This window comes from Heptranchias perlo, chromosome 41 (genome assembly GCF_035084215.1).
Source record: "Heptranchias perlo isolate sHepPer1 chromosome 41, sHepPer1.hap1, whole genome shotgun sequence".
NCBI lineage: Eukaryota > Metazoa > Chordata > Chondrichthyes > Hexanchiformes > Hexanchidae > Heptranchias > Heptranchias perlo.
The window spans coordinates 10,024,713-10,047,912 of NC_090365.1; the positions used below are offsets into that span (position 1 = coordinate 10,024,713).

Consider the following 23,200-nt stretch of genomic DNA (forward strand, 5'->3'; position numbering starts at 1 on the left):
GCAGCACTCCTTCGATACTGCAGTAAAGTATCAGCCTAGATTAGGTGCCCAAATCCTCGAGACTAGCTTGAACCCATAACCTTTTGACCAAACAAAAGAGCTAGAATGCTACACTGAGCCAAAGCTGGCACTTGCTATATAATTGCTGTCAGCTCCCTGTGGCATGAATGGCAATATCACCTGCCAAACTCTGAACAAAAGTTGAAGCAATAATCTGATCAGTAGTTCAATTCAACCTGTACTCAAGCCATTTATATTTTCTGCAACTGTATTTACGTGTGGCCGATACAATACTGTCTGTTTTGCGTCCCCGTCCAAGACCAATTTCACCCGAGTCTAGATGAATCACATACGCCATTGATGCGCCGTTACTGTGGTGCAAGTTTCCAGGAAATTCTGGGCCAATAGGACTAATGAAGCCACGAACATTTGACAATTTGGCCACAACAGATGGAGCTGTCTATAGGAGAGTCCACATAATTGTAAATTTTGGGGACTAATTTTCTGGGTTAATGGAATGTAGGCGGAGATGGAAAGTCCCAGCTGTCCATGCCCAGTTATATCTTCAAAATACGTCCACTTAAGACCATCGGCCTTATGTTGCTTTTTTAAAAAAAATGTTTATGTTGTCACAATGTTTTTTTCAAATTACAGGAATCATAGAAATTACAGCACAGGAGGCCATTCAGCCCAGTGTACCTGTGCCAGTGCTAGCTCTTCAACTGGAGCTGTCCGCTCTAATCTCATTTCCCTGCCTTCCTGATTGTGCTGCCAATCATTTGTTATACTCTGATGCTAAACTATTTTCATTTATTTCAGTTGATTTCTTATGGCATTGGACATGGGGAGTCAACACCAAGTGTAGTCTTAAGGGGAAGCGAGATAAGTACATGAGGGAGAAAGGAATAGAAGATTATGCTGATAGGGTGAGATGAAGTAGAGTGGGATGAGGCTCGTGTGGAGCATAAACACCGGCATAGACCCGCTGGGCCGAACGGCTTGTTTCTGTGTTGTAAATTCTATATAATTCTAGGCAACATAAATCCCTCAAGTTCTTCTTTCCGGGTATCTGGTGCCCTCTCTTGGCCTATCCTGTCACTGCTGCTGGGATGCAGGTGGAGAAGTGACACACCATTAGTGTGCACTTATACAAAGAGCTGCGGAATCAAAATAGGGAAGGAATAGAGATCCACGATAATATTTATTAATGTGGCTGTCATAGCAATGCTGCTTCTTGTGATAATTATTGGTAGTTCTCCTAATTCAGCTGTCAGCAGCACCAGTCATCACCACTACCTTGTCAAATCAACCTGCAGCTCCCAATTAGAAACCACAACAGATGTGATGTGAAATCAAATCAAACAGATTTTATTTTTGATCTCTGATATGAATATTACAGCTAATAGCTTTCATGATAATTGTATCTGTCTGTTGGAAAGGTTTAGACTGAAACTTGCATCAAAACTAATTTTAAAAATGCAAACTGCTATAAATAATTAGCTTAAAGCAGCATGACTTGTGAAAAAAGTGGCAATTTATTTTTCCATTCATTTGCGAACATAACTCTTCTTGATCTCGTTGAGAATGTACAATGATGTCACTTATATCACTTTCTTTATTTAGATACGCCCGGCCCTGTCAGTCCGAGGCTCCGCCCTGCCTTGCTGGCAATGTGTGCGGGTTGCAAAGTCTGGCCTCTGACCTTGTGTGCTTGTTTCGGACTACGCCCGAATTTCTGAGGGCTGGTTAAAATTTTCATCCTTGTCTTCGTCTCCTTCCATGGCCTTGCCCCTCCCAATCTCGGTAGCCTCCTCCAGCCCTACAATCCTCAGAGATCTCTGCACTCCTCCAATTCTGGCATCTTGTGCATCCCTGATTTCCATCACTCCGCGATTGGTGGCCGTGCCTTCAGCTGCCTAGGCCCTAAGCTCTGGAATTCCATCCCTAAACCTCTCCGTATCTCTACTTCTCTCTCCTCCTTTAAGACGCTCCTTAAAACCTACCTCTTTGACCATCTATATTAATTTCTCCTTAGGTGGCTTGGTATCATAGCACTCCTCTGAAGCACCTTGGGACATTTTATTATGTTAAAGGTGTTTTATCAATGCAAATTGTTTTTTGGTAGACCTTACTGTCGGCCTGTGGGGCCCTTCTTTATGTATGGAAATTATGCAAATAAGGTCCTATGCCACATTTTTCAACTTTGGAAGAGGCTCCGTATATGGGCTGTCTAACTGAAGGTGAGTTGACCTGGGACCTTTTACGCCCACCCAAAGACGGCACCTCCGACAGTGCAGCACTCTCTCAGTACTACACTAGAGTCTTAGCCTAGATTATGTGCTCAAGCCCCTGGAGTGGGATTTGAATCCATAACCTTCTGACTCAAGATACCAGTAGCTCCATGGAATTCTGCATTTGGATAAATCCCTTCTGCAGAACTGCAGTGATGTTGACATTTCTCCGACAGCTGCTGATGGCAGATTCAAAGGATGTTCTGAAAATGTTCTGCTCCTGCATTAACTCCTCTCTGCAAGCAGGTCCAGTCAGATACCAAACCCTTTCCCATGCTGCTGCCAAAAAGCGTGGACATGCACCTTGGCTTGATGGGCCCTCTTCGTCTCCTGCCATCTGTGGCAGTACTCCAACAGTATGTAACCAGCCAACCATATGACTTCTCTGAGTTAGATATAAAACACAAACACATGTTATGTTCAAGCAAGTGCTATGCCACAAAGTGTTATTCTGCACATAGGAAACACCTTGTAAAGAGGCAGAATATATGCACAAGCTTAGTGTCGCTCCAGCACCCGTGGTTAGATATAACAATGCAGCAGGTGAATCCTGAAAGCAAGTTGCCAGCCTGAGCATTTAGCCAGGGATGGTCTGTGGATTGTGGAAACTCAAGAGGGGAACAAATCTATTAAAAGAAATGGGGGTGAATTTCTGCAGGGATCTACCGGTCATCCGCTGTAATTTTGACAGACGAACTTTGGAAACGCTGGAAAAACATTTGCTGAAGTTGCGGTGGACTAGCGGGGAACTCCCGCAGAAATTCACCAAAATTAACAGCTCAGTATTGGAGCAAAGAAGAGATTCCAACCTGCTTGTACTTCCTAAAAGTTACCCCTGGAAAATCATCCGTATTTCCCAAACTTGGTGAGATACCCAGTAGGTTTCAAAAACCGTTAATGTTTATGGTGCCAGTTTATGGAATGTTAGACAATAGCCCTGTCTCTGTGACAACAGGCTCTTGTGGATCCATTCATCAAGTCTGTGCGGGGGCTGTGAGTGAACTGCACTGTGAAGAAAGATTGTCTGTGTGATTTAATAAGTATGAAACAATCATTTAATGACATTAGACACAACTGAGAATTGGAAACAAACCAACCCTGATACTGGGCTAGATACAATGAGTGCACTGTACGTGTAACATCGAGGACAGAATGAGTAATCCAGGGACTGGAGCTGTGGTAAACCAAGAAACCCACTGTTTTATGACAATAGTTTGATTAAAAATAACATTTCAAAAAGCTTTTTCCTTGTGTCTTGATATTTCTAGTTGTCTTTCAGCAGTGAACTGTTTCACTCTTTCACTTAAATCTGTCCTTATTGAAGTCAGGACATTCACTCCCCCATGGAAATTAAACATGCGGTAATTACTCCTTAGAGGAAAACCACAGTGCTAGCCCAGTGAAGAGGCTGTTATCCAACCCAACCCAACAAAGAACAATAGTTAGCTCTCCCTCGTGAAGAACAGTGCAAGTACCCACTGCCAGTGAAGATTCCCACTGGTGATAATCTCTGGTGAAGACCAACACCGTTACCTTCTAGCAGTGAAAAACAGCATTGATACCTTACCCTGGTGAAGGGCAGAATGATTACACTGAGTAAATATTCCCATTGGTTTACTGTTCTTCACAGGTGAGTCCCCAGCTGATCTATCTAATAAGTAAATTAGCCCTGCTAAAAGAACTAAAGTTAGGGGAGTAAGCATTTAATTGTCCCTGTTCATTAAAAACAAGCCATTTTCTTACTATAGCAAAAACGCAGTTCGTATAGTGTTAATAGCCAACACCGGTGCTTGCATTGTACAAGTGTATTATAGGGAATTCTATGTCAATGTTATGACCGCTCTGTTAGAGATACTATACAAAATGAATGGTAGCTCTTCCATTGCCAGCACTGCTTGCCAAAGGTTAACCATTGGCTTCTCTGCTATCCTAACACAATTGAACCAATCCACAGTGTACAAAAACAGCAACTGAGAGATATGCAGAAACTATAGGGTCAGATATAAGTGGATTGTTGCTGTTTACCTAGTGTGTGCTGTGCAGGTAAAGGTGTTGTCACGGAGGCAGAATACAGTTCCAGAGTACCAGCCGTTACACGGAGTAGATTTATGGTTACCAGCTTATTGTCTGTCTGTAGGTATGATGATGATGTAGTGTTGCCCGTCACAGGTATTGGTTGAGACAGTTATCACTTAGATCTATGCTTCTGAAACTAGGAGCCCATTCGGAATCCCAGGTCCAATTTTCAGACAACATGGGAGGTAGGAGGGAACAGGCTACGTTGCCATTCTCTCAGCTGCAGGCATCAGGCCGGACAAAAGAAAGCAAAAGGACAAAAATAAAGATATAAAAGAGGAGACGTATCCGAAAATGCGTATATAAAATACAGCATAAAAAATGGATCTGCTACTGTATTGCTCAGAGTGATTCTGGGATAACACTGATATACAAAGGGAAAGCAGAGTGACCACTTGTCGGAGGAAAACCCACCAGCAGAAACAACTTATCTGCCAGTGAGTGTTATGATCGGTGAAGGGGACAGAGGTGTCTGGTCCTGCGATTTGAAAGATCAAAGGCATCCTATAACACTACAGCGCACCCAGACACAAAATTTGGTTCTTGAAACCAGAAGTAATGTAAATCTAGAACCCATCAGCTTGTTTTTATTGAAAAAGGTATTTAAATCACTGGTTATGTTCAGATGAGTTCTGTCGTTCTGCAAACACAACTATCTAAACGTCCTTGAGATGTTCGTATTTATATATTTACGAGTACACTCAGTACTAATTTTGTTTGACGAGGATGGCAGAGCAATGACGCCAAAGTACTAATTCTGCAGTGAGTGTAGGCGTAGGGCATAGTTACACTATGTGATTACAGCCAGAGAGGCACCAGCAACATCGCCAACACTTCTGATTCTGCTAATGGTTTTTCATTATGTACACGATTCACAGAGAGAGAAAGATGAGCAATCAAGTATTAGCATCAATGTACCAGCCCTCTTGCAGACATCGTTTAGAGGAAAACGTTCTCCACGCTGGATGGCTACAGCAGCTCCCCCTTTATTTAGGTGAATTGCCTTCTCCCAGGAACTCAAGCACTCACTTCCAGGCTCGTGGATTATTGGGGGGGGTGGGAGGGGTGGGGGGAAGGGGTAGAGGAGGGAGAACAGAAATAGCAATCTTAACAAATCTGAAGCAGATGGGCTGGTTGGTGTGAGTTTTAACATGCCTTCCGGTCCTGTCTCATTTCAATGTGAGAGCACAGCTTCTGAAGGATCAGTGGAGGGACTAGTGCTTCCCTGGGTTTGTCAATATTGATGTCTCAGTGTGATATCATATAGCCTAATTGGCAGGATCATTTTACAGGTAATTCTGGGGCAAATGGGGTAAACGTCTATCCCATGACTCTGTGGCCGGCTCCCAGTTTGCTGTTGATGGACTGTAATAGGTAATTTATCACAATGTGCTTTCCTCCATCTAATAACACCTTCCTGTGAGTTCATCATTGAAATAAGATTTCACCTGATGCTTTTGTGGGTGGGTTAAGACCTCAAAATTTTCAGGTGTCTCTTTCCTTCGATGGAATTAGAACTAGGAAGCATGTGTGTGCACACAAGTCACTTTCAATTAACAACCGCCCCCACTCTAATTACATAGTGCCACTACAACAAAGTCAATGTAGCCATACGCCTACACCCACTGCAGAATGTGTTCCTTGAGGCTAGAAAGATAGGACATACCCACAGTGAAACATTATTAATTTGACTGAAATAAGGAGGGCAACATACACCACAGTTAGTCTGTGCATGAGGTCTGTGTTTGTTTTGTGACAATAGCTCTCAAAAGTCCAATATATTATCAGGCTTTAGCTTCAGGGCTCTCAATTCTCTAGTTTCTCAATCCAAGCATTCGTCCAGGGGAAGCTTTAACTTCAATCTTGAGATTCAAACAGGTAACAGAGCAGAGGAAGTCCTATTAGTTCTGCACAGCTTGTTGGCAGTACTTCAATGTACTGGAACACAGGGTCTGGAGCTGTCTGTGATTCCCATATGGCCAGTCTGCAGACTCTACTATAGGTCAGGCACCTTCTCACTGGGATGAAAGGAAAGCAGTGAGTTGCTGTAATGTTTCTCTCAAAGGACACTTTTATGTTGACTGTAGGATGGTGGGCATTGAGTGTTACTTAAGTGGAGACAGTGACCTATAGGCTCTATCGTCCCCCTTTTTCTGTGTCAATGTGCTGTCAGTCTCTGCTGGATCCATTGGAGCACCAACAGGATGGAGGCCAATGTTTTACACTGACAATGATGACTGTACCTTGGGACCCATGAATTGGAACATTAGGGCCATTCAGCCCCTCGTGTTTGCTCCGCCATCTTAACAGATCATGGCTGATCTGCACCTCAACTCCATTTTCCCACCTTTGGTCCATATCCCTTGATACCCTTACCTAACAAAAATCTATCGATCTCAATCTTGAAAGCTCCAATTGACCCAGAATGCACAGCGTTTTGGAGGAAGAGAGTTCCAATTTTCTACTATCCTTTGGGTGAAAAATGCTTCCTGATTTTGCTCCTGAATGGCTTAGCTCTAATTTTACAATTATGTCCCCATGTTCTTGATTCCCCACCAGAGGAAAAAGTTTCTCTATATCTACCCTATCAAATCCTTTTAACATTTTGAACACCTTGATCAGATCACCCCTCAATCTCATATACTCAAGGTAATACAAGCCAAGTTTATGCAACCTGTCCTCATAATTTAACCCTTTAATTAAGACATCATTCTGGTGAATCTGAATGGCACACCCTCCAAGGCCAAGGTCCTGAAGTGCGGTGTCCAAAACTGAACACAGTACTCCACATGGAGTCTGATCAAGGCTCCGTACGACTGAAGCATTACTTCCTCCCCTTTGTATTCCAGCCCCCTTGAGATAAAGACCAACATTCAAGTAGCCTTTTTGATTTTGTACCTGTCTAGTGGCTTTTAATGATTTGTGTACTTGGACTCCCAAACCTCTTTGCTCCTCTACAGTCCCTAGTTTCTCAACATTTAGGAAATTCTCTGAATTATCTTTCTTGGGTTCAAAGTTGGTGACCTCACACTTGCCCACATTGAATTCTATTTTCCATAGTTCAGCCCACTCACTTAATCTGTGTGTGTCCCATTTGCACAACTTACTGTCCCTCCTAACACACTCATCTGCAAACTTGGATATACAATTCTCTATTTCTTTATTTAAGTGATTAATAAATAAGGTGAAACGTTGAGGCCCCAGAACAGGTGCCTGGGGAACACCATTTGTCACATCCTGCCAATCAGAGTATATACCCTTTATCCCCACTCATTGTCTCCTACTTCCTAACTAATTTCCAACCTAAGTCAGAAGGCTATCTCCAATTATGTGCGCTCTCATTTTTGCTAATAATCTCATGCCCAACCTTATCGAATGCCTTCTGGAACTCTTTATAGATAACATTCATAGACACACCCTTATCTACCCTATTTGTGGCCTCCTCAAAAAATTCAACTAGTCAGACATGACTTACCTGTAACAAAATCATGTTGGCACTCTCTTATCAGCTCATATTTGTTCAAGTGCTCAGCTACTCTATCCCTAATAACAGATTCTAGTAGCTTCCCCACAACCGACGTTAAACTGACAGGCCTGTAACCTAGTTTCTCTCTCCCACCCTTCTCAAATAATGGAGTGACATTAGCAACTAATGCTTCTGAAATTCTCTCACCTATTTATCTTAATATCCTAGGATGTAAACCATCAAGACCTGGACATGTATCTATTTTAAGTCCCATTATTTTCTCCATTACCATTTTGTTACTTATATTGAATCCAAAAAGATCCTCCCCTTGATTTGTTTTTAGTTTCCTTTCTACAGTCAGTTCCTTGATGCCCCTGCAGACGTACAGCTCACATCCTTTATATTGATAGTATCCTGCCAGACGGATCGCCACCTACTCCCCCGATTCCTGCCATGAGTTAAAATCAACCAGTTAGAAATTGCTGCACAGAAGGACGATTTAGGTAAAGCTGTCGATTCAAATTCCATTTCCCTGTCCATTCCATCTGTCCTTTTATATTTTTCCAATTCAAGTACTTAACCAGCGATGTTTATATTATGTTATTGTTTCTGCTTAAATAGCTAGCTGAGGTAAAGGAATCTATGTTCTAATAACCCTCTGTGGAAAAAAATATTTCTTCTCATGACAGCCCTCAGTATATGCCCCCATGTTATCCATTCAATAATCTTTCACAGTTTACCCTCTCAAAAGCTTTCAAATTTTGAACTCCTCCTTAGCCATCTCTTTTTCAGTAAAAAGCCCTTCTTCGTAACTATAACCTCTCATTCCTGGTATAATTCTTGTCAATCTTGCTGTATCCTTTCTGTTATTGGATGCCCAGAACTGCATACAATACTCTTCCATGTACAAATTCAACATCACTTCCTGTCCTTGATAATGAATTCTCCCTTTTTTTTAGTGGATTTACAATTCTTTTAATGTTTTACATTGGCTGTAACTTTGAATATCCCTGGGGGAATCTCCTGTTTATATGTAACTTACAAATAGTATTCAAAACTTTTTTTTTTAAAAAGAAAATTCTCAATGTGGCTTTACTTCTGACTAGGAGTGACACCTTCTCTTGGTTGCTGAGTTATATGCTGAAATATGACAGCTCCACGGTTCCTTGCACTCCATAGTGTAAACACCCTGACGTTTGGAAAGTGCAGAGCATTTAAAACCATGAAACTCTGGGTCTGCAAACTTGCTGCAGGATTAAGGGAACTGGTTTTAGGAAATATGGTAATATAGTGTGAAGACCCAAACGTTTAATGCGTGTCCATTTTATTAAGTATTTAGGTCTTCACACTACATAACAGAGCCCAGCATGACTGACATCCAGCTAAAAAGTAAAAATTAGACAACAGCATCCCTAAATAGAAATGGTGGAAAATAGGCACTATAAAAGCAAGAGTCGTATTTCAGCATCACTAGGTCAGGATTGCAGTGAGTCTACAGTACGTAAGAGCCAAGATAAGCTAAGTTGGAATGCCAGCATGGTTAGTAACTGCTGTAAATGTTGCACAGACCCATATTCCGATGTAGACTGCATGCCTATAGATCCTGCAGCTGTCGTCCTATGCGTCTGTGATTCCTTATCAATTGTTTGTTGCATATCTGCCTTTGGTGATGTGGAGCTATGGAGCACAGCTTGCAAAGGATCAGTCACACTGATGTTCCAGATGTTCCTACTATCAGACTGCACATACTACAGCAGATTGGTTCTCACACTCACAGATTTTTGTTTTGTTTTCTCCCTCTGCAGGAAGACCATCCAGGTGAAAATTGTGGATGATGAGGAATATGAAAAGCAGGAAAACTTTTTTGTTGTCCTGGAGAAACCAAGATGGATGAAACGTGGAATTTCAGGTTTGCATAAAGGAGAAATAACAATCCATGTATTCTGTGTTATAGGATTCTGTTATAAACCCCTCTTTGTTATACTCCACCTTTGTTGCAATGCACTCAGTTATAACACTCTTTGTTCTACACTCCACTCTTGTGATAAGATTGTAAGTTTTAACAATGTCTCTTGTTACACCCCATCCTCATTGAAAAACTCTCAATTTAACACTGTTACACTGCACCTTCATTAGAATGCTGTTGTAACACTTTCTCTATTACACCCCACCCTCAGTTTTTACCCTGTCTCTACTACACCCCACCCTCAGTAAAAGGTCCTTAGTTTTCAGTCTCTGTTACACACACACAGCCTGGAGTTTCCACTAGGGGCGCAATCAGGAAAATGCGTCCGGATGCGCTGAACACTGACAGTTTTGCAGAGGTGACGTTATGTCCAAGTTGCCGTGCAAACGCACTTGCATAAGCTCGAATGTAAAATCTCCCATGAATCAGTGCAATCGAGCAATGCAATCAATCGTAATCGATTATTGACTGGAACAGGGCCAATGGGGCCTCAAGATTACTGAATTAAACTAATTTAAACTGAAAACGTGTTCAAGTAATTGCTGCAGCTGAAGAAACAGGCCAATTTTCAATTGACTGCTGATCACAGGTCTTACGTACCAAGGGCAGGTCAATGGACTGAACTTGAATTAATTTAAACAGAATTTAAAATAATTGTAGCATCACTGTGAGAAACAGACCTGGGTGAGGCTTCAATTGACTGTTGGTCACTGCAGCTGCAGGTCATTAACGTTAGATTAATGTGACCAATGGGAGCTTGTGTGCCCGAGATTCTGTGCGGAATGTGATGAACACCCCGAACTGGTGCAATCGGAGGAAACTCGACATGCCGACCTGGGCGCATGGCCAGTTTTGTGGGCAGGGACTGCATCAGGCGAAGTGACTTTTAAACCAGCGTAAAAGATCACAGAAACTTACGTTTAAATTCCGCGATCTTTTATGCTATTTCAGTCTATTGTGCCAAGATAGCGCTGACGTCTAGGCGGAAAAAACACGGAAATTCTAGGCCACCATCTTCATTGCAAGGCTTTCGGTTACAACATTCCGTCCGTTTTACAGTGTGCTGTTCACATTGCATGTTGTGCTGTGTTATGAGACAATCACTATTGAACAATGTGCAAATTGTTGAGATCCAGAGGATTATTATAAATAATGTGTTGTGTATGTTAATATAATTACAATTCTCATTATATTCAGACATTTATCAACATTATTTCAATACATGTTTTCAGCCCTCAATTTTAATACATACAGAGTACTTTTTTCCTTTCTTTACTCCCATTGTCAAATTGGAAAACATTTCTATTGTGATCTGATGCGATCCAGTATGATCCACTCGGGCTGGTCTATTTGCAAACATGCTGGCTGGTAAGCTTTTCAATTGCACGGTCCAAGTCACAGGTAAGGGCTAGTGCTTTGGCTGAACGTGATGCCGACGCTAAACAGATTCTTACAGGACTTGTGGATTTTGGCACTGGAGGGGACGGTAGCATAGTGGTTATGTTACTGGACTAGTAATCCAGAGGCCTGGACTAATAATCCGGAGTCATGAGTTTAAATCCCGCAGCTAGGGAATTTAAATTCAATTAATTAAATAAAATCTGGAATTAATAAAAAAAACTAATTATCAGTAATGGTGGCCATGAAACTACCGGATTGTCGTAAAAACCCATCTGGTTCACTACTGCCCTTCAGCGAAGGAAACCTGCTGTCCTGACCTGGTCTGGCCTATATGTGACTCCAGACCCACAGCAATGTGGTTAATTGCCCTCTGAAATGGCCTAGCAAGCCACTCAATTGTACAATCTCGCTAAAAAAAGTCATAAGAATAAAACTGGACGGACCACCCAGCATCGGCACTGTGGGAGAACCTTCACCACAAGGACTGCAGCGGTTCAAGAAGGCGGCTCACCACCACCTTCTCAAGGGCAATAAATGCCGGCCTCACCAGTGACACCCACATCCCATGAACGAATAAAAAAAAAACTGGAATATGCTTCTAATACCTTCAAAGGAAGTAACACGGAGCCACATCCTTTGCCCTGCTCCCCAACCACAACTATTAAAAGTGGTTTTACCAGCTCAGCAAAGGCTGTTTGAATGGGGACCTATATTGCCTGAACTTCTTGATATTACCATAAACAGTAATTTAGAAAAAAAGTACCTTCCAGTAGTATTGATATTATAGTGCAGTTCTCTGATACCACATTATAATCGATACCAAGAAATTTACAGAAGTATTTCTTGAAGTTGTTATATGAAAGGTTGTGTGTTTTGAGACTGTTTGACGCCTGGATCAGACTGAGCTTGTTTCATTGTGTGGAATAGCTGCCACTGCATTGCATTTCACTCTTTTTTTTCTCTGTTTCTTTCTCTACAGCTCTCTTATTGGCTGATGGTAAGACGTCAGTTTCTATTAATCTGATTCCGTTCACTGTGGGTTTAACGGCCCAACTCCTCTTGGCCTCTCCTCCAGTCTGCGCCAGCATGCTCCCCGTGAGCAGAGACCACAAGCTGGCAGGCACAAGCCCTGTTGAGTCGGTATAATGATGTAACAATCTTTTTAAAAGAAATCCAAAGTCCAGTTTCTAGGGAGTTGACTGGTCCACACCCTAATTAATTTACATTACATGTCTGCCCACCATGATCCCCAAGAAGCCACTCACTCAGTTCGGATTGGGTGGGACACTCATCTCATCTCAACCTGTAATCCACTGAAGGTCAAATTTCTGGCTCCCTTCTACCTCCGTGCTGGTCAAGAGAAGTGTACTGGAACACTCCAGGTCAGGCTACAAGATTTTGGTGGTTTGAGTTGGTAACATATCCCGGGGCATTTCCAGTGCAGGCATGTCCCCTGGCAAGGCTTAATGCTAGAATACAAGGAAATTGCAGCCAGGCACAGGCCTTAATGGTTCGCAGTTGCATGTCTGGCTGCCAGCCTTGGGCCTTCTACTGCAGAGTAGCAGCCAGAAGACCTCAAGGCCTGAGAATACCTATACGTAGACAAAAAGGCCCACTAATCTTCAAGCTTGTCTGTAGCTTGTTGCTGGGCCTCCTCATACCTTTGATTTAAGGAGGATCCCAGTGCGAGCCGTAACACCAGTTTCTTAGGGGTTTCATCTGGGCACCCCATGACTACATGATCACATAACTGAAGTAGGATGAGGGGGCTGGGAATGCTTCCTCCCATCTCATTTGCATGTGACCAATGGATCAATGCCAATCTCATTCCAGCTCCTTAGGGGGCCCTGGAAGCCTTAGGGCAATATCAGGCGGTGGAGACCTGGCATAATGAGGTCTCTGCCCCTTTTTCCTGACCACTGCACCCAGGGATTTGACGTTCCCCGGGGGCAAAGTTCAGGAAAATCAGGCCCGGAAATCTTTTAATTGGCATGAGGGCAACAAAGGACATTTGGCGCTGGTATATTACCCTTTTATTAGCGTACTTATCGACTTCCTAGCGTCTGGAGTGGATTCAAGCTTTCAGATAGTGTGTGTCCTGGCTCTGAACTAGATAATTAAGAAATGATTAATGGGATACAGGGTGAGAATTGGTGTACCTGGGCTACAGGCCGCTTCGTGATTTCCAGATAAGCCGCAGGGTCACCCTGTGACTGGCTGAGAGGAGCTCTGCTTATTTTAGCGGTACTTAAAATAAATTAATCCCCTCCTATAGTCTGAAATGGAACATCTAATGTAAGAAGTTAGGGCTTTTTTGACTGACTAAGAGGAGGCCTTCAAGTTTTTGAACAGTTATAAGATAAATAGTGATCGGTTGTTTCCACTGGTGGATAAGACATTAATGAGAGGGCACAAATTTGGAAAAAAAAAGAATTAAAGGAAAAGTACAAAAAAAAATCCCAAGGGGTGGTCAGAACCTGCTCTCAAGAAGCGGGTTAGTAATTTTAATATGTTTTTGAGGCTGCGTGCCTCAGATTTTAGCAGCCATTTGGATTAAACAGCTGTGGGCCGGGTTTCCCAGGGCTCAGGAAACCCAGCAGCTGAAGGGAGGCAAGAACAGCCGGATCCAGCAGGTGAGTGCTTTTCCAGCACTGCTTGTGGGCCAGAAGGAGCAGGAGAGCTTTCCCCCTGCCCAAGCTAACCTGCCGACACCCTCCCCCCCCCCCCCCAAGTGATCTCTTCCCCCCGCAATCTCTCCTCCACCACCCCCCCCCACCCCCACCAATCCTGCGTGATTGGCTTACATTACATCTTACATTAAATAACAAATATATCACAGGTGTTAATATCGGTCAAGCTCAAAATGCTTGCTACTTCAATGAATAGCAAACAACCAAAGCCACTCAGCAACATTAGTCAAACAGTAGGTCCTCGTCCTTTTCTTCTTCAAGTAGGTTGGCTGGTGCATCCAAATGGCGTATCTGATGTCTCCCCACCCCCCAACACCACGATCTCGCTCTCCTTCCTTCTACCGCAGGCCTACTAAATTAGTTCTGAGCTCTTTGTGGAGTTTTATTCTTCTGCTCCATGTACTCTATTTCTACAACAAAGATTCACTAGGGAACAATTTATATATAGATTCAATTAAAAAATAAGGGAAGCATACACAAATTGATGGCATTTCTCAGTACTTTAATTGCATAAACAGGACACCATGGTGATATAATTCTTCACAGCCTGTGGCCCGAATGGTTGAGAATCTGTCACTGTAATCAGTCATGTGTGAGAGCTACGCTGAACTTAAAAGAAGTCTTGAATGGAGAATCTCTCAGTTAGGTCAAGCGGGGCTGACCTGAATGTGTCTGCTGCTGCTGAACGTGCTGAGCTCTTGACTGAATAGCAGGAGATTCCAGTTAATGGTAAGCCTTTTATATTAGTACTAATTAGTCGTGTTGTAAACACTCTGACTCTGAGCTGACATCAGGGAGTGGAGGTTTACGTTGGAGGCTGAGCCCAAAGTATATATTTGAGATATATTTGCCTGAACTTCAGGGGATTTCATTCTCCTGTCCAAAGGTTTCTTTGACAGTGAAGGTGCCAGCTAAAAATAAAAGCTGATGCCAGGCTCTCAAACCAAGGGCTTCCCATATCCTCTGTACTGTGATGTGGTGGTTTTGCTCATTCTAGAGAAAAATACTGTTGAAAGAAACCTGCCCATATGTTCAAGCCCTGCTCCAGAACATCTCACCACACTGTAGATACACCTTTTCACTGGGATACTTTTCTGGGAAGACTTGCAAACTTGTTACAATGAGAAGTTTGTGACTGAGTTTGTTATAATGAGCTTCTCCTGTATTTCCATAGCTTTCTAACCAAGTCTGAAGCCAATACCCCAAGAGCCATGCGGACTCTTACTCACAAGATAAAATATGGATGAGGAAGGCCGTTCATCTAAATTTCTGAAATGGTTCTAGGGTTTACACCTCCACCACTCTGTCCTGAAGTCCATTCCAAGTGTTGATCACACTCAGTGTGAGGAAGAACCTCCTGGTATCAGTCCTAAAATTACCGTTTCCTAGTTTGACCCTGTGCCCCCTTGTACTATTCCCATAATTTAATTTAAAGAAATATACTGGGTTAACCTTTTCCATACCATTTACTATCTTATATTCCTCTATAAGATCTCCTCTCATATGTCTCCTTTGCAGGCTGAAAAGTCCAAATCTCTTTATCCCCCCCGCCCACCCCACCTAACTCATAACTTATGCTGCTGACAAGGATCAGCCTTGTGCTTCCTCTCTGCAATGCCTCCAGCAATTGAATGTCTGCCGTGTTTCTCAGTGACCAGAACTGACTGCAGTACTCAAGGTGCGGTCTGACTTACAGCACTGTACAGTTTGATCATGACTTCCTTTGACTTGCATGGTTTAGGCTGTGTAGTTCAGCATTCTACTGGTTTTGTTGACTGTTGTTCTATGTTGGCTGAACATATTGAGTTTACTAAGACTCTTAACTTCATTTTTTGGGCTATTTAAACAGCATTCATGTATATACATGGGAATATCCAATTTGAAACTTGCACTCAACTGTGATTTAAAAGAACAAATTAAGAACGGGGCTTTAAACTGGCTGCAAGAGTAAAAATATATAAATGGGTTCTTTCTGCCGACATTGTCTGGACTTTTCCTTGCAGTGTTCTCCTCTCCAGAGTGCTTCACTGTGCTTCATTCATCAGTGTGCAGTGTTTGCAGATCACCAGCAAGTGCTTTGAGTTATTGACATCCTTGAAGTTTACTGAGCTGCTGGTCCAGGTCCATACACCATAATGGCCATGAGCAATCTAATGTGCGACAATGAGGGATTTCCTTCTCATTATGTTTCATTGCAGGATTTGGAGGGATTTTTCCTGCAGGAGCAACCAAGGCCACCTGTTTGAATCCCCTATCTACCTTCAAGGGGATTTTCATTTATTCTTAAGTAACACATGAATGAATGCAGAAGTACTGCTGGGTGAAATGAGATGTTTTATCCCAATCCCTGCAAAACTTTGAAAATCAGACTTTAGTTTTGTAATAATTGGTCTTATAAACCTTAAATCCAGCTGTTCCTCCTCCCAACTCGGTACCCTGAATCCAGCTGGTCCCAAACCCAGTGCATTCCAAATCCAGCTGGTCACAATTCTCTCCAATGCACTGCGAATCCAACTGATCCCAGGTTCCTCCAGTGCACCTCAAACCCACCCGGTCCCAACTCCCTCCAGAACACCGCAAACCCACCTGGTCCCAACCCCCTGCAGAACACTTTGAACCCACCTGGACCCAACTCCAGGCAGAACACCTCAAACCCACCTGGTCCCAACTCCCTGCAGTGCAGACCTAACCCACCTAGTTTCCCTGTCAACCTAGCCAGTCCAACATCTCTTCAGATCAGCAGGACAAGTAGACGTCACAGGTAGTCTGGAAACACTCCAATTGTTCTGCTATTTTGCTAAATAATAAATAAATACCAGAAAGTGAGTGATTCATAGCCAGTTATTTATTATTTATAGTTAATTTACATTGAAAACACCTCACTAAAAATACAATTAATTTCAGAAATAGAGGTTAGGCTGGAAACTATTAACATTTTTACATCACTGTTACAGATCATACTTGATTGTTTTAACTTGGCATTTTTCAATGTAAATTAACTGTCAATGCTAAATAACTATTTGCAAAGAATTTCACAGACACTGTGTATTTATCAATTAGCAAAAATGCCCCATACAGGATTTCTAGTCTGCCTTTGGTTGAATTCAGCTTCTGACAGCTTCACAAAAAGTTTGCAGGAAAAGTTGTGCCAGAATGTATGGTAAAAGATAGAGCAAGATCAGAGATGACTTTCAAAAAAATGCACATAATACAACAGTCCTTATGAAGCATTCTAGTGGTGGAGTGAACAAGTTCAAACTTCAGAAGTGTTTAATAGCCTAGAAATTCTGCAATCTTTTTGGGGAAAAAATGGCGGATTTCTGGCAGTGGTGGGGGGAGGGAATCTGGGGAGAACCAAGAAATGACAAAGCTTAACCGGTGGAAGTGGGGGTGAGCGGAAGCGCCTGCCTCCAAAGTGATGGATGTATGTAGATAATGGGATAGTCAGGGCATAGCGTGATCCAACAGAAATTGTGTCACTTACGCTAGTATTGCATCTGACTTGAATAACGTCTGTACAAAGCAGACTTGCCATAGCATGAAGTGTAGTTTCACAGGCTGACTGTCCACAAACATTGGGTCCGATATTAGGATGGCGGTAGGTTCGCAGCGGGGGGGGGGGTCAACTGGGCGCGTGGGTAACACGCCCAGTGAAATCGGGGTGCTCCACACGGAATCGCAGGGTAATTGGATCTTGGATCCACTTACCTGTGCTTCCGGGTTTTGCGCTGGAAAGCTGCGTGGCGGGCGGACTGCGCATGCGCAGCATAGATGGTCAGCTGGAGGAGCTCTATTTAAAGGGGCAGTCCTCCACTGACTGATGCTGCAGGAAATAGGAAGAATTACATCATGGAGCAGCCCAGGGGGAAGGTTGCCCCCAGGCTTAATGATGCCTCACTCCAGGTATTATTGCATGGGGTGAGGGGGAGGACAGAGATCTTCCCCCCGGTGGGCGGGAGGAAACGGCCTGCCTCTGCCACCAAGAAGGCCTGGTTCAAGGTGGCAGAGGAGGTCACCTGCACCACCCAACATATCGCGCACCTGCATACAGTGCAGGAGGCGCTTCAATCACCTAAGTAGGTCAGCCGAAGTGAGTACACTTACTCATTCCCCTACACTCCGTCTGCCACATCACCGCCCCCACCCCACATCTCCTTCTGCACTGCCAACACTACTCTATCACATCACTCCTCGCACCCACTCAAAGCTCATCCTCATCTTACCTGCACTTACTCACCTCGCCAGTACTCATCCCGCCACTACCACTCAACCCAATCCTCATACAATCTCATGGCTGTATCTCATACTCACCCTCTCATGCATCTTTCACAGTCAGCCTCACTCAACCTGCCACTACCTGTGCTGCAGCCACAGGGCATGCATCACATATGTGCAGTAGGAAGCGTAAGGCAAACGTGTCGTGAGCATAAAGGGGATGTACAAGGGTGTTTGAGGGTTTGTCATGGTTTTTACTTATATTTAATTTCTGATCAACTCACATAACATATTATATTGTCACCACTACTGCCACGTCTTTGCGAATCTTGTCTGGCTTGTGCAATAATGCCCTTTCCTGAGGATCACCATGAAGACCCACAACTGGTGCCACCCATTGTGTCACTGCAGAGTGGGTGTAGGTGTGTTTGCAGGGCTCTTTTGTGCAGACGACTGAGAGACGTCGGCGATGTCCCCGGTGGCACCCTGGAAGGATGCGAAGGAGAAGTCGTTGAGGGCAGTGATGACTTTGACAGCTACAGGTAAGAAGATGGTGCTCGGGCCAGCCGGGAGCAGCTCGGCATGAAGGAAGCTGCAGATGTCCACGACTACATGTCGAGTGACTCTGAGCCTCCGTGTGCACTGCTGCTCAGAGAGGTCCGGGAAGCTGAGCCTCGGTCTGTAGACCCTGTGCCTTCTGCGACGCATCTCTCTCTGCCGTTGCCCTCCCTCCTGCTGTGCAGGTGGATGTGTCACAGCACTGTGTAGTGGTGCTCCACGTGTCAGAGGTGGACGGCGAGGCTGGTGATGCTGTTCGTCCTCCGAGGAGGTCATGACTGCAGCTACGGCGGCCCCTATCCGGAAGATGTACATTTGAGGGGATCCGCAAGGTAGGTACATGTGTCTGGACACCGGGGTAAGTGTGCAAGTTTGTGAATTTTGTTAGAAGGGTGGTGGAGGCCAAACTTTGTCCAGTGACAGAGTGGCCTCCTGCAATGAGTCAGGGTCTCTTCCCCCCCCCCCCCCCCCACCTGTCAAATGGACCTTTGCAGCTGCCACAGGCTGATAGCTGCAACACGTCCATTTCAACTGGGAGTGTTTCCCCCAGTACGGGAAACAGTCCCAGTTGTTTGCAAAATCCCACCCCTCCTAAAATGTTATGTTAAATCAGGTCTCTAAACGACCTGTAATACCTTAATGATTTCCTTAAGTGGCACCCCGCCGGCTTTAATTGCCGGGGGGAGTCTCATATGCGCGGACAGCGTGCGCATGTTGGCATGTCACTGGGGAACCCGGAAGTGGGTGGGTTGGAGCCGGGCTCTGGACCCACCCCGGGAATTCCCGATTTTCGCAGCCCCCCGCCACAAACGCATCCGCTCGGGGGCGTGAAAATCGAGCCCCATTGTCTCAGTTTTGACTAGATTGATTTGATTTTTTTGGTGTTGTGCTGCTAAAGATAGGATTCTGCAAGCTGCCTTTCAGAAGAAAAATCTTTTCTTGTCCCCCTTGTATCATTGAGCCATTACCATCAGGTTTCCCTATGGACATTCCTACATACGTCATCATGATAGAGGCAGAACAGGAGCAGGATGAAAAGGAAGTAAGACAGTTGCACCAAATGAGGAGGTATCTTTCACTAGAGCCTACAGTCCATGTCACTCCTTTGAGCATGTATCAGAAAAGGTCTGCTTGAGGATACCATTGTGGGAAATGTCGCAGGAACTCACACACCCACTGTTCTCTCAGTCTGTCTGAAAGTCAATATTGCTCTGAATTTCTATACCACAGGGTCCTTTCAGGCTGCAAGTGCTTACTTGTGTAACATCATTACCTGAGAAAGGAGGAAGCCTCCGAAAGCTTGTAAATTTCAAATAAAAACATTGGACTATAACTTGGTGTTGTAAAATTGTTTACAAACATCATTCATGATATTGATAGGCTTTTCAGCAGGGCACCCGAATATATAACCTTTGGAATGTTAGCACCATAAAGACATCAGAGGGCTTTAAACTTTCAGCATTCTCCAGCAGGGTGTGATAGATGCACCCATATCACATATCAGAACCCCTTGAGCTTTCTGAAGTGCAAGGGATTCCATTCCCTCAATGTGCAGCATAAGATTTTAAATGTAACCATGGCATTCTATTTGACCCCGAGATGAGCTTCCGACCAAATATCTGTTCCATCACCAAGTCCACCTACTTCCACCTCTAACAATGCCCGTCTCCGCCCCTGCCTCAGCTCATCTGCTGCTGAAGCCCTCATCCATGCCTTTGTTACCTCTAGACTTGACTATTCCAATGTTCTCCGAGCTGTCCTCCCATCTTCCACCCTCCATAAACTTAAGCTCATCCAAAACTTTGCTGCCTGAACCCTAACTCGCACCAAATCCCGTTCACCCATCACCCCTGTGCTCACTGTCCGACATTGGCTCCCGGTCCGGGAACGCGTTGATTTTAAAATTCACATCTTTGTTTTCAAATCCCTCCGTGGCTTTGCCCCTCCCCCAGCCCTCCAACCCTCCGAGATCTCTGCGCTCCTCTAATTCTTGCCTCTTGCGCATCCCCGATTTTAATCGCTCCGCCATTGGTGGCTATGCCTTCTGCTGCCTAGGCCCTAAGCTCTGGAATTCTCTCCCGAAACCTATCTGCCTCTCTCTCCTCCTTTAAGACCCTACTTAAAACCTGCCTTTTTCCTGTCCTAATATCTTCTCATGTGGCTCGATGTCAAATTTTGTTTGATAACCCTCCTATGAAGCGTCTAGGGATGTTTTTGCTATGTTAAAGGCGTTATGTAAATGCAAGTTGTTATTGTTGTAACACCAAATATTTTAAGAAACTGTCATGATGCCTTTGTTGAGCATCCTTCCTCTGTTCTAGTGAGTAGAAGAATGGTCTGGCTGGGTCCTTGGTGACAAGGGATATCCTCTGCTGTCCTGGCTAATGACCCCTGTACATCTCCCCTCCACTGATTTGGAGGAAAGGTATAATGAGGCTCATGCCAGGCCTCGTGTTGTTGTGGAACACACCATAGATCTGGGGGTTGGGGGGGAGGTGGCAGAGCAGCCAGAGTCTCCAGACTAGCTGTGCTGTGTTGTCTCCTACATAACTTTGTCTTGATAAAGGGTCTTCCAATGGAGATCCCAGAAGAGGAAGGAAAGCCAATAAGAAAGAGCTCGTGGTGCAGTGCCCCAGCGTGCATTGGTGAATGTGGTGCAGTGCCCCAGCGTGGATTGGTGAATGTGGTGCAGTGCCCCAGCGTGGATTGGTGAATGTGGTGCAGTGCCCCAGCGTGGATTGGTAAATGTGGTGCAGTGCCCCAGCGTGGATTGGTAAATGTGGTGCAGTGCCCCAGCGTGGATTGGTAAATGTGGTGCCGTGCCCCAGCGTGGATTGGTAAATGTGGTGCCGTGCCCCAGCGTGGATTGGTAAATGTGGTGCCGTGCCCCAGCGTGGATTGGTAAATGTGGTGCAGTGCCCCAGCGTGGATTGGTAAATGTGGTGCCGTGCCCCAGCGTGGATTGGTAAATGTGGTGCCGTGCCCCAGCGTGGATTGGTAAATGTGGTGCAGTGCCCCAGCGTGGATTGGTAAATGTGGTGCAGTGCCCCAGCGTGGATTGGTAAATGTGGTGCAGTGCCCCAGCGTGGATTAGTAAATGTGGTACAGTACCCCAATATGGATTAGTAAATGTAGTACAGTACCCCAGCTTGAAATCAGCTCAGAATAAATCAGTATTTATGGTACAATACACAAGCTGAACTAGCAGTCGTGATATGGTATACCAGCATGAGTCAGCAACTGTGGTACAATATTCGACATGTGTTAGCACCCGGGGTTCAGTACCCCAGCATGAGTCAAGTTCCAAGATCCAAGATTTTATCAGGATAATCTGATGTTTTGGAATAACTCAATTTAATTCAACAAATGAATCTTTGAAAATAAATCAGCAGTACACGGCGACATATGTAAACTGAGCTTTTAGTGAGATAATGTGACTGATGATTAATTCCACATGGAGCTACATGGGAACTGGGCTATGGCAATTAGTCAAGAGCTTGTTGTTTTAAGGTGACAACTAATATTGAATTGTTTATCTAATTAACCTTGGATGATTTCGCTTTGCATCTATGATGTTCCTCACAGCGCACTAGAAAAAAAAAATCAACAAATCGATTAAATCAGTTTATTTTATGAAAACAAATGGTTACAAGTCTTGTAAATCTGGTTGGTGAATCCAACCTTACAGAAGCATGCTGTGTATCAGTTGATCACAGAATGGCATTCACAAATGGTGTGGAGAATATTAAGGTTCAAGTGCTTTCTGGTATTTTAGTAGAGTGAAGGGGGCAATAGTGTAAGCTGAAGAGAGGTGTAAAAAAAAACACTTGCTATGATAAATATTGCATCCACATCCCTACCCTGTGTCCAGTATATAGCCATACAAATGTAAAAGACCCTTTTAGTGACTAGTTTCCTGGAGCAAAATGTTTGGATCTGCATTTGTCTCTTACTGACCTTGGAAAAGGCCTTGGGAATGTTGCGTCTCTAGCTCTAAGCCAGTGTTTTAATATATATCTTAGTGTGTTTGCGTACATGGGTTCTCAGTGAAGGGACGTTTCATGCCAAGCATGAGGTCTCAGAGTATCATGTGAAATGTCTAACTACCCATTTCCTGGTGTGTAGATGAAGCCAATAAAAAACTGACTGCGGAGGAAGAGGAGGCCCGACGCATTGCAGAGATGGGGAAGCCCATCCTGGGAGAACATTCCAAGTTGGAGGTCATCATTGAAGAGTCATATGAATTTAAGGTACTCACATCAATAACACTGCAGACAAAATATAATCTATGCTTCTTCATCTTATGTAGACTCCCTTAACCATTTTAGCATTTGGTGTTGTCCACCTACTCAATTATTATGGCACCAAATAGGAGCCATAGGAACTTTTCTACAATGATTTTTCAGTGCTTGGCCTTGGCTCTCATTCCAAGCAATGCCCGACTATCACTCATTGCCTTCAGTGGAGATAGTAATTGCATGGAGAGGCTAGTAATGTTGGTAACAAAGTAATTTTTAGAAGCAAGAAAAGGCTTTTA

General features: G+C 44.1%; 1 protein-coding gene and 1 long non-coding RNA gene across 10 annotated transcripts in view; one reads left to right on the plus strand and one right to left on the minus strand.

Annotated features, from left to right (window-relative positions):
- The window catches only part of LOC137306046 (sodium/calcium exchanger 3-like), a 237,655-nt gene that overhangs the window by 184,984 nt on the left and 29,471 nt on the right, over positions 1 to 23,200 (plus strand). The window contains exons 2-4 of one of the 9 annotated variants that reach the window (XM_067975077.1): positions 9,639 to 9,742; positions 12,180 to 12,197; positions 22,789 to 22,913. In XM_067975077.1, coding sequence (XP_067831178.1) covers positions 9,639 to 9,742; positions 12,180 to 12,197; positions 22,789 to 22,913 — 247 coding nt within the window. Of the gene's footprint in view, positions 1 to 9,638; positions 9,779 to 12,158; positions 12,198 to 13,797; positions 13,840 to 14,600; positions 14,613 to 14,640; positions 14,650 to 20,122; positions 20,137 to 22,316; positions 22,358 to 22,788; positions 22,914 to 23,200 lie in introns of all 9 variants that reach the window. The other 8 variants (XM_067975086.1, XM_067975085.1, XM_067975080.1 and 5 more) reach the window with 8 other exon arrangements.
- LOC137306047 (uncharacterized) overlaps positions 1 to 23,200 on the minus strand; it is a 77,309-nt gene that overhangs the window by 4,290 nt on the left and 49,819 nt on the right. The gene's annotated exons all lie outside the window — the stretch shown is intronic.